This window comes from Stigmatopora nigra, chromosome 7, assembly GCF_051989575.1.
Source record: "Stigmatopora nigra isolate UIUO_SnigA chromosome 7, RoL_Snig_1.1, whole genome shotgun sequence".
In the NCBI taxonomy this organism is placed as follows: Eukaryota; Metazoa; Chordata; class Actinopteri; order Syngnathiformes; family Syngnathidae; genus Stigmatopora; species Stigmatopora nigra.
In genome coordinates this window covers 5,527,211-5,544,513 of record NC_135514.1, presented here as the reverse complement: position 1 = coordinate 5,544,513, position 17,303 = coordinate 5,527,211, and the positions used below count along the sequence as shown (strand labels likewise).

General features: G+C 38.8%; 1 protein-coding gene across 2 annotated transcripts; it reads right to left on the bottom strand.

Moving 5' to 3' along the window:
• Positions 1-253: 253 nt before the first annotated feature.
• LOC144199442 (lysosomal-associated transmembrane protein 4B-like) lies at positions 254-16,892 on the bottom strand. Of its 2 annotated transcripts, XM_077721081.1 has the most exons (7): positions 16,440-16,892; positions 15,446-15,557; positions 11,596-11,669; positions 10,754-10,876; positions 10,563-10,661; positions 9,573-9,668; positions 7,069-9,180 (listed from the first exon to the last, which is right to left on the bottom strand). In XM_077721081.1, the coding sequence occupies exons 1-7, from the start codon at positions 16,545-16,547 to the stop codon at positions 9,097-9,099; spliced, it is 696 nt and encodes a 231-aa protein (XP_077577207.1). In that variant the 5' UTR covers positions 16,548-16,892; the 3' UTR covers positions 7,069-9,096. The 2 variants fall into 2 exon arrangements, with proteins under 2 accessions (XP_077577206.1, XP_077577207.1); XM_077721080.1 differs by lacking the exons at positions 9,573-9,668; positions 10,563-10,661; positions 10,754-10,876; ... (1 more) ...; positions 15,446-15,557; positions 16,440-16,892 and adding exons at positions 254-1,753; positions 2,104-2,169; positions 2,366-3,544; positions 9,279-9,564 and having other exon boundaries at positions 6,515-9,180.
• Between the last annotated feature and the right edge of the window lie 411 nt (positions 16,893-17,303).

Here is a 17,303-nt window from a genome sequence, read left to right as displayed (position 1 = left end):
CTAAAAGCTAGTACGTATGTACTAGTCTCTTGGATAGCCACACAGTATACCTTCCAGGCACATTGGGGCGCTATTTCTTTATTAATGAGAATTTGGCGTTAATCTGTTTATCTTTTCTCTATTTTGAAATAAACAAATCGACCACATTATCTTGCGTTATGGCGTTTCATCTTTGTCATTTTGCAGTTTTGTGCATGTTAAGTCTAATTTATGCGCATATAAGAAGTACGTACCGTGGATTCAGTCATTTTTTTTAATAAGGGACAAATATGGCTTATGTGGAGAAAAAAATATGGTAACTTTTGCTGCTTTGCATTCATTTACACTTTCATCTGGATTTCCCTCATTGTTTCAGAGTACTACTGTCATACTTTCTTTTGGCTGTGGTATATCTCATTCATATTCATAATTTCACTAAGCCATGTATTAGTTCGTGAACATCTATTATTTTTCCCCACGTGTTTGTATTATCAAAATTGTACATTGTTTCTAAAATGGTTTATTTAGCCATTTACAACACACAAAAAAGACATGTTAGGAGCATAAAATGTGAGCATTCGGTTGGAAAAATCTCATTTGAAATACTTTGTATTACCAATCAAATTATGATGAAAAATGATAATAAAAGTTTTTCATTATATTAGACGTGTGAGTTGTATTTAAATATTTTACTTACAACTACTGATACTTCAACTTAAACAGAAACTGATGTCCTGTGTAGTGTTCTGCTTCTATAGCTCCGATACAGAGCGTGTACTAGGACAGTAGTATCTATTTTATCTTGGTAAAGGCATTTGAAACATCAAACAAATTAAATTCTGTCAAGAATATTACAGACACACCAAATTATATATGTGATATATACAGTGAAACCTCGGTTATCGCGGTTAATGGGGACCGAGACCACCCGCGAAAACTGCAAATCCGCGAAGTAACGGCGCCCCTTAAAAAATGCTTAAAAAACGTATAGTTATTTTTTTTTACCCCCACCTGTATACAGTACACCATATAGAATACGGGTAGAGAGAGTGAAATTCATGTTATAACAAAAAAAAACTGTAAAATATGTTGTCTGTTTACAATAACAATTGAGGGTCTAGAACACTGTTCTACCGAACAATTTACTGTATTAAAATAGACCTCCATAAAACGTGAAAGTGTATTTAAAGTGGATTTCATGGTTCTCATGAAAAAGGTTGAAAATGAGACTATGTCAAACGGCGGTGTCTCATAAAAAATAAGTCCGACGTGGTGCACGGTCCCCGGATCGGCTCGGAGCGAAAGCCCCGGTGAATTTCAATTAATATTTTTCATTATTATTGTTTTTTAAATATTTTTTGATCTTTTTTATTAAAAAAAACGCAAAGCTCCGAAGCCGCAATGGTGGAACCGTGAAGTAGCGAGGTCCCACTGTACCTCAAATTATATATGTGATATATAACTCAAATGTATATTTTGGTGTGGCTGAAAATCACATATAAATGTCATTAGTAATCTGTTTTTGACTTTTAGTTTTTCTGTATTACTAAATGTCATAAAAGCTTCCTGGACAATTGTTCATAGTATAACGTCAATAAAGAGTAGAAAAATCGGTCAAAAGCTGTTCTAAGATAAAACAAAGCCATGATGTGTATTACTAATCTAAAAGAAGTGTTAAAAGAACACTGGCAATGGTTTTGCTGCCGCATCCACTTTTTTTGTCACTGTTGCATTTAAGCTGATAAAGTTCCTCTCTTTAGCAGATATCCTCCATCTAAAAAAAAGGGAAAAACAGTAAAAGAACATTTTCATCTACATGTCGAGTGAGTGTGCACTAACGTAATTATAATAACTTAGACTTGTTCCCCAAAACAACAAAGCCATAAATACAAAAACTAGGGAGAGTGACATACTAACAACTAAGACAAATGAATCAAATCTTACATGGAAAAAAACGGAGGAAAAGAGGAGCGCTGGGCAGGGTAGAAATCAGTGGTTGGCATCCATTCGTTCGGGAGCCACATGCAGCTCTTTAGCACTACCCTAGTGGCACCCTGAAGCTTTTTTTTTTTTTTTTTAAATAAAAAGAACATATAAGCATAAGTATAGTTTGTTTTCTCTCACCCTTTCAGTCTTCCTTTTTGGCTCTCTCTTTCTCCAAATCCTGATGGCACTCTGCTGCTGCAGGCACTAATAACAACACGCAAACGCACATTAAAGGTTAGCTCGTATTTTTATTTACAAGGAATCCCTTTCTAGGCCTTTATAATGAGGGAAGTTGCTACCTTTTCCACAACAACAACAACATACCAGTACATAGATACAGCGGACCCATTTAACTGGTGCACACATTTGTTAAAACAAATTGCCTTTTGACAGTTTGTACCTGGGTTTAAATGATCACAGGCTTGATCAGGTGCAGTGACTGGAGAATTGGCTTCAATTTCTGTTTGTGTAGGCTCAGGTGCAAGAAGTTCCACATCTTTAGCAACTGAAGGTGGAGAAGCATCAAAATCTGAGACTTCCTTCGGTGAGTTTTCTAAAAGCAATGTTGAAGATGATGCAACCACTGGTACTTCTTCTTTAGCTCCTAAAGTAGATGCCTGAGAAGTCGATTCTACAGGACATGAATGTCCTGCATGTGGGGCAAGTTCTTTAGGCGTCACAAAAGAACTATTTGATTGTTCATCAGGTGGTTGTTGCTCAGCCTGTGTCTCATTTGTAGCCAGTACTGAAGGAGGCATTTCTGGAATGGTGGCCACTGCAATCCCTGTATCTATAACAGCTTCCTTTATCTCAAAAGATTTAGCATTGTTGGAGTCTTCAACTAAAGTGTCAGATTGTGGTTTATCAAAGAATTTAGTAGCGGCTGAATCTTCTACTGAGGCTTCAGGTGGAGGTTCAACTTCACTTGATGGAGTCTCGGTTAAAGCAGGAGATTCCTGTGTTACTGAAGATGAAACCTGTGGAGAATTTTCAGCTTCAATTTCTAAAGAATTGAGCATCTGATCAGGGACTGCTATTGTTGCATCTGTTACTCCAAGTTCAACAACAGGTTTGGCAGCTTCTTGAGATGCCTCAACTGGGGCACTAGACGTCTGTTCTATAGCAGGAGGGAAATCAGCTTCAACTTCTATGGTAGGTCTATCTGCCTTCGTTTCTAGCTTTGCAGGAACGTCAATGGCATCTTGGATAGGATGCACTTTCTTCCAGGCTTCTTCTTCTAGAGCATTGACCTCTCCTCGCACCATTTTAACAACTCCCATGATAGATTTATCATCCTCCACAAGAGGTTTGGCAGTTTCTACAGATAGATCTGCTAAATCCAAGTCACTAGAGGCCTGTAGTGGTCCAGTACCTAAACCAGGCTCTTCATTGGTGACAGGGTCTGGTTTTGGTTCAAGATCAGTCAAAATGTCTTCCTCAGAGCCTTTCTCCTCCTGGGTTTCCATCACCACCAATAATGCCTCTTCTCCATTATCAATTCCCTGGTGAAGATCATCCACTAATGTCCCTAGAGACATGTTGTTCTCAGAGGTCTCAGCAATGATGCCATTTTGAACAGCTGCCAAAAGACAAGCAAACGAATAATGATTCCAGACATAGGTTAAATGACACTCATAGTTACAGTAAAAGACTAAGCTGTAAGAACTACACCAATTATGTTCTAAGAGAAACCAGAAAAACACAATATGATCAAAATAGTGGCAAAAGAACAGACATTTTTTTAATTGGGGAGGGGTAGAAATCAGTGGTTGGCATCCATTAGTTCTGGAGCCACATGCAGCTCTTTAGCACTACCCTAGTGGCACCCTGGAGCTTTTTTAAAAAAATAAATAAAAAGAACATATAAGCATAAGTATAGTTTGTTTGTAATTTGTAATTGGGGAAAAAATAAAGGGATTATGATGAAAATTCTAAATTCATTGCCGGAATGTTACGCAAACAATAAGGGACAAAGAATGTCAGAAAATAAGTTTTCATTTCCTTAGTGTATCATAAGACTTTTTTCCTTGAATCTTGCTCTCACGCTCTAAGGAAAGGGTGGTGAACATGTGGCACCCCACCAAAATGAATGCATTTTGTTATTTTTTAATCATATTTTGTATTTCTTTTGGCTCTTGCCTCATTTCATGTTTCTCCTATATTTATTCTTGCTTAAAACACTCAAATTCATCAGGGCACATTAAAAACAGTGTGTTGTGGCCCTTTTACCCACACAGTTTAAATTTTTCCTCCTGGTGTCAAATTTGTTCGCCACGCCAGCTCTAAGGAATCAAATCACATGTGATGCACATTTTTCTTTGGCACACCCTGAATTATGTCACATTTACTGAATTTAGTTTGCGTGTCAACATAATATTAGCCTTAGGGCAAGAGCAATAACCCAAAGTAAATCCATGCGGATTTCATAAGAGCCTTAACTATTTGGTTATTTTAAAAGATTGAACCCAAACAAGACAAATCAGAATGGATTTGCTCACTGAATGGGCAAAGTTTTGACTCAGCAGATGCCTCATTCTATCTGTCCATCGAAAATGGTGTCAAGCGCCAAGGGTTGATAGGTGGAAAGGAATGCGGTAGCCTGTTTTTCCAAATCAGGTCACCTTCACAAGAACACATTTTCCTAAATGTATGTCTTTTCTCTTAGTCTTTTGGGGCCTATGCATCGGTCTAGATGTACAAGTATGTCCATGTTTCCTTTGATAGTTTGATTTATTTAACAAGGGTCTGAAAATAACTATGCAATTTGAAGTGACTAACACTGACTTGAACTAAAACAATGACAAAATGTAATGGGTCAGAGAGATAAGGTGAATAAATATAAAGGCGACTAGCAAAAGGGGCAGATTGGTAACTGTTAGGGTTATTAGTCTTACATTATTATATATTTGCTTTACTTAGCTTATGAACATTAAAAAAAGTCTTTTTTAGTACATCAGCTTGCAACCGTGATAAACAACGGGAAGGTCAATCTTTTCTCCAGGTGGACTTCTCAAAATTGTTTTGAGAAACATCGAGAAACATCGACTTCTGAAAGTGTGGTTCACAATGCTCCCTTGGGAAGATCCAGAGGACGTTTAATTGTTTTGACTTCTGACAGTGTTGTCCACAGCGCTCCCTTGGGAAGATCCGGCAGACCTTCAATTGTTTTGAGAACTGAGATGCATGTTGTAAATCTTATGTAATAAATAAGCAAGAGAGGCGTCGATTCGGCAGAATGATCTGGGATGGACACAAGTCAGGATCAATTCTCTCTTGCAAGACACCGATAATGAGTCAGATGTCTGTTTTATTTATGCGTGCATTTGGGAATGCTTATTGGTGAACTCATCACTAACAAAAGTTCGGTATATCATCAAGTTTGTGAAAGAAAGTTTTATATAAAATGTTTGTTTTGGTATATGGGGCCTCATTTGTAAAGCTGCATTTGGTTAAAAAGATGGCAAAATTTTCCTCATACTTAGCGCCACACATTGTTTTAAACATGGTGAGATTTTTTTTTTTAAAGTTGTCGTAAAAAAAGTAATTCTTGGCCCAATCTTTGCATATACATATTAAGTGAGTGCTAGCATACACGAATGACGCGTGTGTCAACATGATTTGTCTGCCAATGATGACAGAAGTGGTAATCAAAACAGGGACATGGATGGGAGGATGCCAGGCAGACAGGAGTCCGGCGGAGGAGTACTCCAGAGTCCTTTTATAAGACATATAAAATATATTAAAACTGGGAAAAGAGTACATTGAACTACTCTCAATTATATTTTGCGAGCCTGTTAAAGAAGCTAGTGACATGTTTCATGAACATCATGAAGACACCCAATCAGAAATAATGTTGGCGTTGGCACTTGACATCATATGACCAAGGCAACACCAAATGTTTTATTAGTACTAATACGCTGTAAGACTTTTCAGAGGAAAGTTGCCACTGTCACCACTAGACGAACATACTTGTGAATCCAGCTTTTTCATAACTTGTGCGCTCACAATGAAAAGCAAAGATTCAGCAACAATAGGAGTGACTGTCATGCATGTATGTTTGTAGGTTTTGTGAGTACAAATGTGTGCCTAGTATGACATAATTATGTACTCATGAATGAACAAATATAGTGTGTGTTGCATGATGGGCATGAATGCAGCTCTATTTCGTGTAAAAACTACTACAGTGACACTGCTTGAGTTGGAATCCAGTAAAGAGTCTACTTAATTGTTAGGGTACAATACTGCATGGGGAATGTGTTCATGTATATCGTTGCCAAGGAGAAATGTCACTATGACATTTTTTTAAGTACAATAATTATGTTGCAATTGAACACCTTAACAATGAATATTTTGTTGAAAGCATTTATAATAGAGGGGGTAGGTATTCCTGTGGTGTCGAACTAATTGTACAACTAAGTCAAGCAAGAGGGCACATCATGTACCAGAGCAGTAGGGAGCAGACACACCCCCTTGAAAAAGTTTTATACGTTGAAAGTAACTTTGTCCAAATGCATTATGGCTGTATAATAAAAAATAATGCACAACTTACCAAAAGTATCTCCATTGGTCTCTTCAAGCTTTGTACTTGGTCGTTTTTCTTGATCTACAGTCTGTGCACTGGATGAGGAGCAGCCCATGTTTGCGGCCAAAAGGAAACCAAATACTTGGTACAACTAAAAATGACAAAGTGTAACCCTAACCCTATTTCCAGCTGTGATCACAAGCACAGCTAATATTCCTTGTGTGATCATGCGTGGCTTGCTGACCCCCAAACATCTGTTGTTATAGCTCGCCAGTCTACCTCAGGCACATGCTCACACAGGAGGAGGAGCAGGAGGACTGAGAGGAGGAGGGGACCTGTATGGTGTGCTCCTCAACTTCCTATGACCACATTGTAGTAATATGTACCGTATAGGGTACCTAAACAACAGTACATTGAGTAAATTATCGCGTCAAATATTTTTTTTCACAAGAGAATGTTATTTAGGCTGAGAATATGAAAAAAGGGCAACTAATAATTCTATGGCCAAATTGTATGTTGGATGCAATTTGCAGGGGAAGCTCATTGTATATTGTGATTGAAACAACCAGCATACAACCATCTAAAATTTGGGTTTAATGCACAATAAAACATCACATCTTTAGTTTAATTGCACATCCCAGCAGGGCCGAAAACAAAACCCGATGAAACACGTATCCACATGGCAGAACACTGGCAATTAATTGGAAAATACACAAATGAGTATCACGTTGTCATTCAACTTGATGACGTCAAGAAGTAACTTTAAGGTATAAATGTGTGATAGTTTTTCCAATCACCCAAAATATACTTATATCATTCAGAGTATTTTTTTTTCACAGCAAAAGAAAGGTATAATCACCCACGGCAACATCAGGACAGTCCTAAAACATGTTTCAGTCAATTTTCTATGTGAAAGGTGTAGCCCATCATAGAGAACACTGCCGTATAAATAAAGGCATCTTAGCCTCATCATAAGTAGTGACTATTAAAACACATTTCAACTCTCCACTCTTTACTATGTGCATTAATTATGCATTGAATATGAAAGTCACCCAAAGAGCAAAGAACGAATTAATGAAAATATAATCTCTCATGTATGAATATACCTTCAATCAAACTGGAATGCATAAACTATTAGGAAATTCTTCAAATTGTACAGCGATGGGATTAATCCTTTTGGGAAGTGTTGTCACAGTATTCACAGTATATATTGTGGGAGTTAGTAGGAAGGAAAATGATAGTGAAAATTGACGGCAGTAGATGTCCAATCCATTTTAACTGGAAGGGTCTAAAAGCGACTGATTGAGCCAGGTCACAAGGATTGTCATAAAACAAAACATAAAAATACTAATTTGAATTTTTGCCTTTTGTCTTCTCTTTTTGGAAATATTTCTAGTTTATTTTTGATTGACTTTTTTAAATTACCGTATTTTCACGACTATAAGGCGCACATAAGTTTAAAATGTTCTCCAAAATAGACAGGGCGTCTTATAATGCAGAGCCCGCATTATGTAAAATACAGAAGTAGCACTCGTTATTGAAACTGCGGCTAAAAATACGATGCGCCGTATAGTCGTGAAAATATGGTATTATTTTTTAATTCATTTTTTTAATTTAATACCAAAATTCTATTTTTAGCCAGTCTTTGTCTAATGGGTCCCATTTTAGACAGTTGTTCTTATGAATATTATTTTAAAAAACTACTAAAAACATTTCTAAAAGAAAAAGGATAGGTGTATGATGACCGTTTCTGAAAATGTGTTGAGAAACAACCACCAGATTTTCTCGCATATAAGCCGTATTTGTAACTAAAAAAAAATAATGATGGTTTATATGCGCACAAAACTTGCTATAATCTTTTTCATCAGTAGTCAGCAAAATAATATTTACTATTTTTTGGGTATTTTCGGTTTGCAGTTAGAAAAGAACCATTACTAGATGATTTCCTAATGATATTGACCCTAATAATGTGCTTTTGCTTCATACAGTCTCTCAGAAATGCCAAATGCGCTGATTTTTCTTTAGATTTTCCCTTCAAAGTAACACATTTGTACTCCCTATTAACACCATGAATAGGGAGGTGAAAATTGTGATTCAGGGAGCATCTTATACGTGAGAAATTGTAAAACGCAACGATTCTAAAGCAATTATAAGGGTGCGGCTTATATGCGGGATAGCTTATATGCGAGTAAATACGATAGGAGACAACAGTGAGGCAGTGTGGTGTGCACGTGGATTGCATCACGATTAGGTGCCAGGCAGAACACATGATCCTGGAAATACAGTAGTACCTTGACATACGTGTGCCCCGACATATGAGCAATTTGAGATAAGAGTACAGTTTCGAGCAAATATTTACCTTGAGATACGAGACAAATTTTGATACAAGATCATACAGCCGACGCCAGAGGCTGGGCGGAGCGTTGCATTCTTTCATTGTTTTCCATTCCATTATCCTGTTTTTGTGGTGTTTTTTCAGAAGGTTGGAACGAATTAATTTGTTTTTATTTAATTTCTATGGGAAACGTTGATTTGAGATACAAGTAAATTGACATACGAACCCCGTTCCGGAACGCATTAACCTCATATCTCAAGGTACTACTGTATTCTCATGCTGTCATTCTGGATGAAGACAGAGGAGCACCCTGTTTATTAGGGACACTGAGAACATCTTCAGAGGGAGGAAGCAAGACCTGAACAGAGGAAAGACAAGGACATGCACATTGAAATTGGATACTGTTACTGTATAATGTTTAAGCAGTATTCTTGGCAATGTGACACAATTCCTTACACCAGGGGTGGCCGAGTCCGGTCCTTGAGAGCCCCTATCCAGTCTGTTTTCCATATCTCCCTCCTCTACCACACCTGAATCAAATGGTCAACTCCTCAGCAAGCTGTCCAGAAGCTTCGTACTGATCCCGATTATTTGATTCAGGTGTGTCGGTGAAGGGAGACATGTAATGCTTTATTTTACAGATTTTATCGAGAGCAATGAATCTTAAAAGAATTTCATGACTGTGGTTGCAGTTTGCAATGATGTAAAACTCCATGCTATCATTGACAATTTCCAATTTGTGTAACATACCGTTGTGTCATTGGTTGTGACGTAGAGCAGGATTTCAGCAGTGCCACGGCTGCACACATATCTATAGCAATTCCACACGCAGGTTAGCAGATAAAGCTGGCAACACAAAAAAATAGGACATACTGAAGAATACAAATTCAATAATTTTCCGATATAAAGGTTAATGATGAATGCAAAATTTGAGAGGTGCCAATATTATCATACTCCTATTTCAAGAGCAACTGCAGTAAAGGGAATGCATGAACTTTTCCAAATAAAGATGGACGTTCCAGTGTTCCCAAATATAAATCAGGTCATGTAGTCCTCTGGGAAACTGTGATATTAGAATGTAGAATAGAATATTTATTGTCTTTGTAAGATGTGCAACAAAGACCCAAACAAGTGAGTGCAAAACATTTGAGTCATATAAATACCATAAAACACATTACGATATGAGCTTACGAGACAGCTAGGCCGAGAGAGGCTGCTTTATGATTTCGCCACACTGTCTTTCATGCCGCATCTCCCTGGTGCAAAGATATCTACGAGCACTGGGCGGAGCGTTGCATTTACTGTGTTTTTTCCGTTAGTAAGTGCAGAATTAAGGGAAAAACAACGGGTCAAAAGCAAGCTGGTGCAATGGAGGGTAGTGCGAAGAACGTGTTAAGCTTGTGTTTCAAGGTCTAACTATATATAAAAAAATGGAAATAAATAAACAATATCAAGTAGTGGGCGATACGTCCCAAAAAAATCCATTTAATGATTATTCTTTTTAAATAAAGTCACAAACACCATCAAAATGTAACTAGGCGCACCAGAATAGAAATTTAAATTTGAAAAAAAAAAAACGCTGAAAAGCTGCTTGAGGTTTTGCCGGATATTTGCAACAATTGTCACGCTTTGTAACAGCTACTACAGAAAACCGACGGCCTGCAAAACATTTAATTTTTCCTTAAGGTGAGTGTAACAGAAAATAATTGAAAAGCACTGACTTAATTGAAGAGAACGTACCTTAAAGCCCAAAATACAGCTGATGAATACCAGTACGACTAGAACCAAGCACACGTTACTCAAGGCTGCAATCTCGTCTTTGTAAGGGAAATTATCAGGCTACACAGGAGAAGGGAAAGCAGGCATCTCACTAGCATGTAAAAATGATATCCTATTATGTACTCATGGCGAGTGCTGGGCCGGTTTCTTACCAACTGGTGCAGGTAATCCTGTATGGTGTTTGGATAAACCACAATGCTTACAGCAACCAGTGTGTTGAGTGCAAAGTCAAAGATCTGGTAGCAAAAAAAGGGGATGATCCAGGCAGCACGCAGCTGGAAGAGAAATATACACTGGACATTTTAAGATCATTTGACACAAGTACCTCCATTGTAAGTAAATGGAAAAAAGTAAGAAGAACATTTTTAATTTAGCACAATTTAACCCCCACCCGACCAAGGTCTGTTTAGTCCTAAATGTAAGCTTTCCCCAAAATATGATCATCCAATTTCACACAATTCATTTTATCCAGTTTTATCTAAATTAATAAATTGAGTGAAAAATAATAAAAGGTTACTGATGAATTGTATTTACTACAAATGTAATGTAGCACAAATCAGTCATTAATCATATAAATAACATGTCTTATCTCCTAGGATATGATGACACACATTCGCATAACGGGCAGCCCAGCGGATGAGTGGTTAGCACATCGGCCTCACAGTGGGCGACCTTGGTTCAAATTCAGGCCCACCTGTGTGGAGGTTGCATGTTCTCCCAGGCGTGGGATGATTATCGCTTATAGATAAGGAATACCTATAGAAGTCATCATCTCAGAAAATGTGAATATCTCATTATGACCAATAGAGAAAATGATTTGAAAGCACAAATCCTATGACCTGTAAGGCATAATTAGCTGGTGTGCAATTATTCAAATGTAATGTATGATCTGACAAACTGCAATGATTGAAAAAGTTTGCCCTTTTTCACAAGCTTCTAATTATATGAGCCAAAACCTATCCATAAATACATCAATACAAAGTATCTAAATTACCTTGTATGCACCATATGTTGCCATTCCACATATGAGTATCATCAGCAGAGAGATAGCTGAAGCAATGCACATATCTGGAGCAGAAAAACAGAAAGAACGTCTTGTATTTGCAAGATAAAGGAAGTATGTTATGAGTTGTAAATCATGTCAAATAAGACCTACCCTATACTAGGATTAAAAATGGCAAATAATATAAAAAAAATTGCCCGAGAACATGCGCCTCGATTACAAAGACGGCCGGCCCACTAGATGGCAGAAACATCTTCAGCTCACATAGGTGGGAGCTTCCTTTTTCAAATGGCCAATCTATAACAATAAGATGGGCACAAAGTGCTCAATTCTATAATAATTCTTGATCTTCTGTTGAACTATGATACATGACCTAAGTCATTACCTGAAAAATCCTTTTGAGTCTGAAAAATCCTTCCGTCACAATAATGTATTACACTCTATATTTAGGGTCTTATTTGGGCCACTCCATCACCCTATTGCAGGGGTGGCCAACCCGCGGCTCGCGAGCCGCATGCGGCTCTTTGCCCGGTTTCATGCGGCTCTTACGTCCATATCAAAGTTTGTATTTGTGTTTTATTTTTATTTGCGTGTGCGCTTCGCTTGAGTTCAATACGGTATTTTCGTCCAATGCGCATGTGCTCGGGATGAAAATACCTCAAAGTTTCCCAGTAGGAGCAAGGTCATTTAAGTAAACGTTTTTAACAGAGTGGGAGAGCTCCCGTGAACCAGAAGCGACAATGAACAGCGTCGCGCACACACAAAGTATCCCAAAGATCGAGCCTCGGCTGAAAAAGCCACACCCCCTGCGAGGCAGACCAAGGCGAGAGTGCTCAGCCGGGAGCAGCCAATAGGAGAGTGAGGCGTACACCACGTGGTGGGCGCGCTACTTAAAAGCCATTCATAATAAATGAGAGCTCACAAGGAGCGAATGTTGCGCAAAAATAGGCTCTAATTTTATGCCAGAAGTCCCACTAAGTAACATGCTTAGCAAAAGAAAAACGCTATTGTAAATTATTATATTTTTGTTTGTGGACTTGGTTGAACTGAGAGTTTGTCTGTGTGAGACAGTGCACACAATGTTCATTGTTGATAATGACTGGCCTGTGCTGTTAGTGCTGTAGGAGTCAATTTATGTCATTACTATGCTGGTGTGTGACATTTACAATAAATCTGGCTGAGCAAAGGTATGTGTATGATGTGGCTCTTTGCGGTAACACAGTAAATAATGTGGCTCTTTGCGGTACCACAGTAAAAAATGTGGCTCTTGGTCTCTGACTGGTTGGCCACCCCTGCCCTATTGGATGACTTGTCATAATTGACTTGCTCACATTTATTAACTCATCTTCCTTAACGTGTATACTCGCAAGGTGTTCGCGAGTTGCTGGAGCCTATCCCAGCAAACTTAGGGTGAAAGGCTCACTCCACCCTAGACTGGTCGCTAGTCAGAAGTAGGGCAAATCGATAGACAGACGACCATTCGCATCACCAAGCAGAAATCGAGCCCACCCTTGCATCTTAAATTGAGGCTTGTAAACCCCTCAACATGGCAAAAGTACATTTACTATTAGGGACTAGTTTTGTTATATTTCTTCCCCCGTATGACCTGTCCATGTGATTGCCTTTGAGTTCACCTGCTGTATCATCAACCCATGTCTCTCTAGTTAAACCCTGTGTTTGTCAGTCCTTGTTGCCTCGTCTGCATTTGCTTTGCCAATGTGCTGTGATCCTCGTTTTGACATGTACTCCCTTTCGGGTTTGTTTTTATTACTTGATTTCAAAGTTTTGTTATTTTTTTTATAATCTTGCCACATACATTACAGTTTTTGCTAGCACAATCCCTGTCCTCACTTACTTTGGGTCCTTCTAAGCATCCACAACCCTGCTAAATCCAGACATTTATGTGTTGAACTTCAGTCCAAGCTCTAAGTGTTCCAGGATTTGTGTCTAACCCATCATCCTTTACGTATAAATTAAGCATTGCTGTGAAGAGCAAAAATCTGCAAATCAGTGAAGTGTCTCTATTTGCTTAAAGATGGCCGCAACAAACTACATTTGCTTAAATGCTGAGACATCAAGATTCCACCAGATGGTCTCAAAACATACTGTAAATGAGTGAATTTGTGAAGGCGGTCCTCAATGTGTGGAGTTTGCATGTTCTCCCCGGGCTTATGTGGGTTTTCTCTGGGCACTCCGGTTTCTTCCCACATCACAAAAATATGGAGGATAGGCTGGTTGAGCATTGTAAATTGCCCCTAGTTATGAGTGCGGGTGTGAATGGTTGTCCATCTGAGTATCCCATGCGATTGGCTGGCCACCGATTCAGGGTCTCCCCACCTGGGTAATAGGTAGGTAATTACCTGTGGGCCACCCTTGCGAGTATAAACGGTTCAAAAAATGAATTATTTGGGAATCCCTACATGCGAGTAATTTGGAGTTGATTATAATTGAAATAGCAATCAATGTCTTATGCCTTAAAAATATTTTATTTTATATGCGACAATCCCACACAGAAAAAAACTCAATTGTGAATGCAAGATAGATTGAGCATTGTCTTATCTTCCATGTCATAGAAGTGTCAGTTTCTAAAAGGAATAATAAATGACACTGAATATCTACATTCCTTTAGTTCCACCTTTACACACTACTGGGGTGTGCTGTTTTGTATGAAACTCACAAAGTCTGCAGCCAAAGCTGTCAACAGGCAGCTTAATCCCTTAAATGTAGGACGCTTAAATCCAAAGGTTCTCCTGTGACCCACTTGTCACTTTTCTGAGTGCACACCTGCTCCCACTGTTAAGGAGGCTTCTCCTGACACCTGTTCATATTGAGGCGTTCTGCTAGAATTTGTACTAAATATTTTTTGTAATTTTCCTTTCACTTGTCATCTTTTGGCGCGCTTCATTTCGACCAGTGGTTTGTAACCTGGGTTTGATCGAACCTTGGGGCAGTGTTTGTCAACCACTGTGCTGTGAGTAATGGTCAGGTGTGCCACGGCAAAGTCATTCAATGTAAGATTCAGAGTGAATTTTTTTCATCAATATAACAAGATTAAAATGGAATTATTGCAAGATTAAAATATGATGAATGTTAAATAATAGATTATACTATTACAAGATGTAAATTGTGCAACAATCATTTTGTTGCTAATTTTGGTCTTTTGCCCACCAGAAGTCTGGGTGAGTACATTTTTTTGTGTAATATTAGGAGATTTAATGATATTTGTAGAAAAGTCCTAAAATATTCAATTAAAAACATAAGATAACTTATTTTTGCATCACTCGAACAAGCAAGTTGTTCAGGGGCTGGAGACTAACTTTTGGTGACATTTGGTCAGTGTGAAAAATTTGATTTTGGAATAATTTTGGTTATTTATGCGATTCCTGCTGATAAAACTGATGTGAATTACTATTGTCAAAGTAGGTGACAGGACATAGTTTTAAATTAAAAGATTTTCAGATGGTGGTGTCCCTTGAGATTTTTTACAATGCAAAAAGTGCACCGCAGCTCATAAAAGTTGGGAAACACTGGTCAAGGGGTTTGGCGAGTCGGTCTCGGGGATTTGGTGCAGCCTCTGCCGCAGAGGTCAAGACACATTAAGTCATCATGTAGCTGCAGATGACCGTGTGACATTACTTGGCCAATCAGCAGTGCTGCGAGGAATTTATATATCTTGAATTTGAAGAAAGAAAATCATATTTCATTTTACACTAAAGTAGGGTTCGGTGAATGTGCATAAGGAACTGGTGTGGTTGAATAATTCCAACAAGGTTAAGAACCACAGATTTATATGCTTTAAGAAATTGATGAGACTATAAAAAAAGTATTTGGGGCAACTTACTGGCATCATCCATCACATCTAGATCATTCGCCAACTCAGCGCTGGTCAGGTGATACTTCTCAGGATCACTGAGTGCTGTGAGCAGGATGAGTAACACCACAGCGTTGATGATCTTAGGGATCCAGAACATATGGGCAGATTAAGGAAAACAGTGTGGACAAAGTCGGCAAGTGCAACTTGATTGGTTTGACCAACACAAACCCAAACACACCAAATAAAATATTTAATCATACCAAATCTTACTATGCAAATGTATTATTAGGTCAAATTCAAGAGACACCCTGTAATAAAACCAGACCGCTACCCGAGGAGGCCTGCATTTTATTTATTAATTGGGTGGATCACTTTTTCCCCCAGGTGGCCCAGTGAAGCGAGTGGTTAGCGTGTCGGCCTCACTGCTTTGGGGTCTTGGGTTCAGATCCATTCCAAACCGGGTGACCTTTCTTGACATTGCATTTTCTCCCAAGCCTGCGTGGCTTTTCTCTGGGTACTCAGGTTTCCTCCCACATTACAAAAACATGCCTGGTAGGCTGATTGGACACTCTAAATCCCCCTAGGTATAAGTGTGAGCGTCTCCTCGTGCCCTGCGATGGGCTGGCCACTAGTTCAGAGTGTCCCCGCCTCTGGCTCGAAGCCATTTGGGATAGGCTCCAGCACCCCCGCGCAACAAATAACGATAAAGCAGTTAAAAAAATGAAATGAGACTTTTCCCCCCCACTCATGTCAACAAAATTGCACAGTGGAAAGTTTCTTGCATATTGTGTATTTCATAGCACGTGAACACTACTTTATCATTCAGTTTAATACAAATACGGTCTTTTAATTCGATTAATTATAAGATCCTTCTTGCACACGAGTAACAAAGCATTTTGCCTTGAGGGGAAAGACTATAGATGTCAGTACACGGTTAAAATGAGTCTTAAGATCCTTTTTTTTTCATTTAAGGGTAAAGTATTCCATGTGCAATTGATAACTCCCGTTATGCGGTGCTTACCATGTACCAGACCCCCAAAATGAAGGTTCCAGTGCGGACATGACAGCATAAACAGCAGCTTGTGGAATACCAGAGATCCCACGGCGACGCCGTCATCATGTCAACCATTAAAAATAAATGTCAGGGTTTCCTCGCAAGGTGCCTCCACACCGAGGGATGACAAAAAAAGACAACCTGCCCTCGGCTTGCTATTTACCCCTCTCAGCAGATTAAGCGTGCAGATCGCCGTTGTCAAAATGCCGGAACATAAACTATACAACTTCTGGCTTTCAAAATAAAACCTTTGAAAATACATCTTTCGTTTTACGCTTTTAGGAATCATTTTCACTACAGCTGACACTTTTTAGGGCTACGTACGTGACTATATTAAAACGTAATGTATGCATTTATTAACCCTTAAGGCCGGGGTGGCCGAGTCCGGTCCTCAAGAGCCCTCATCCAGTCAGTTTTCCATATCTCCCTCCTCTGGCACACCTGAATCAAATGATCAACTCATCAGCAAACGGTCCAGAAGCCAGACACCGATCCAGATTATTTGATTCAGGTGTGTCGGTGGAAGAATTTATACCGGTTAGGGGCACCTGTTCTATATATACTCGTTTATATATATGTATACTAACAGTGGTTAAAAGCTAACTTTAACCTGTTCACTCACCCTTATGACATTTTCCCATCTTTCCTTCACCTTTCCATCACCACTTGGTGTCACCTCAATAACAATAGATGCAACACTACTTCAATTAGGTGTTAAGTTTATTTATTTATTTTGTTGTAATTTCCACAGTCCAGTAGCTGAGTGGTTAAGTGTCGTTCTCACAGCGGGAGACGCTGGTTGAGATCCCGGTTAGTCAACCTGTGTGGAGT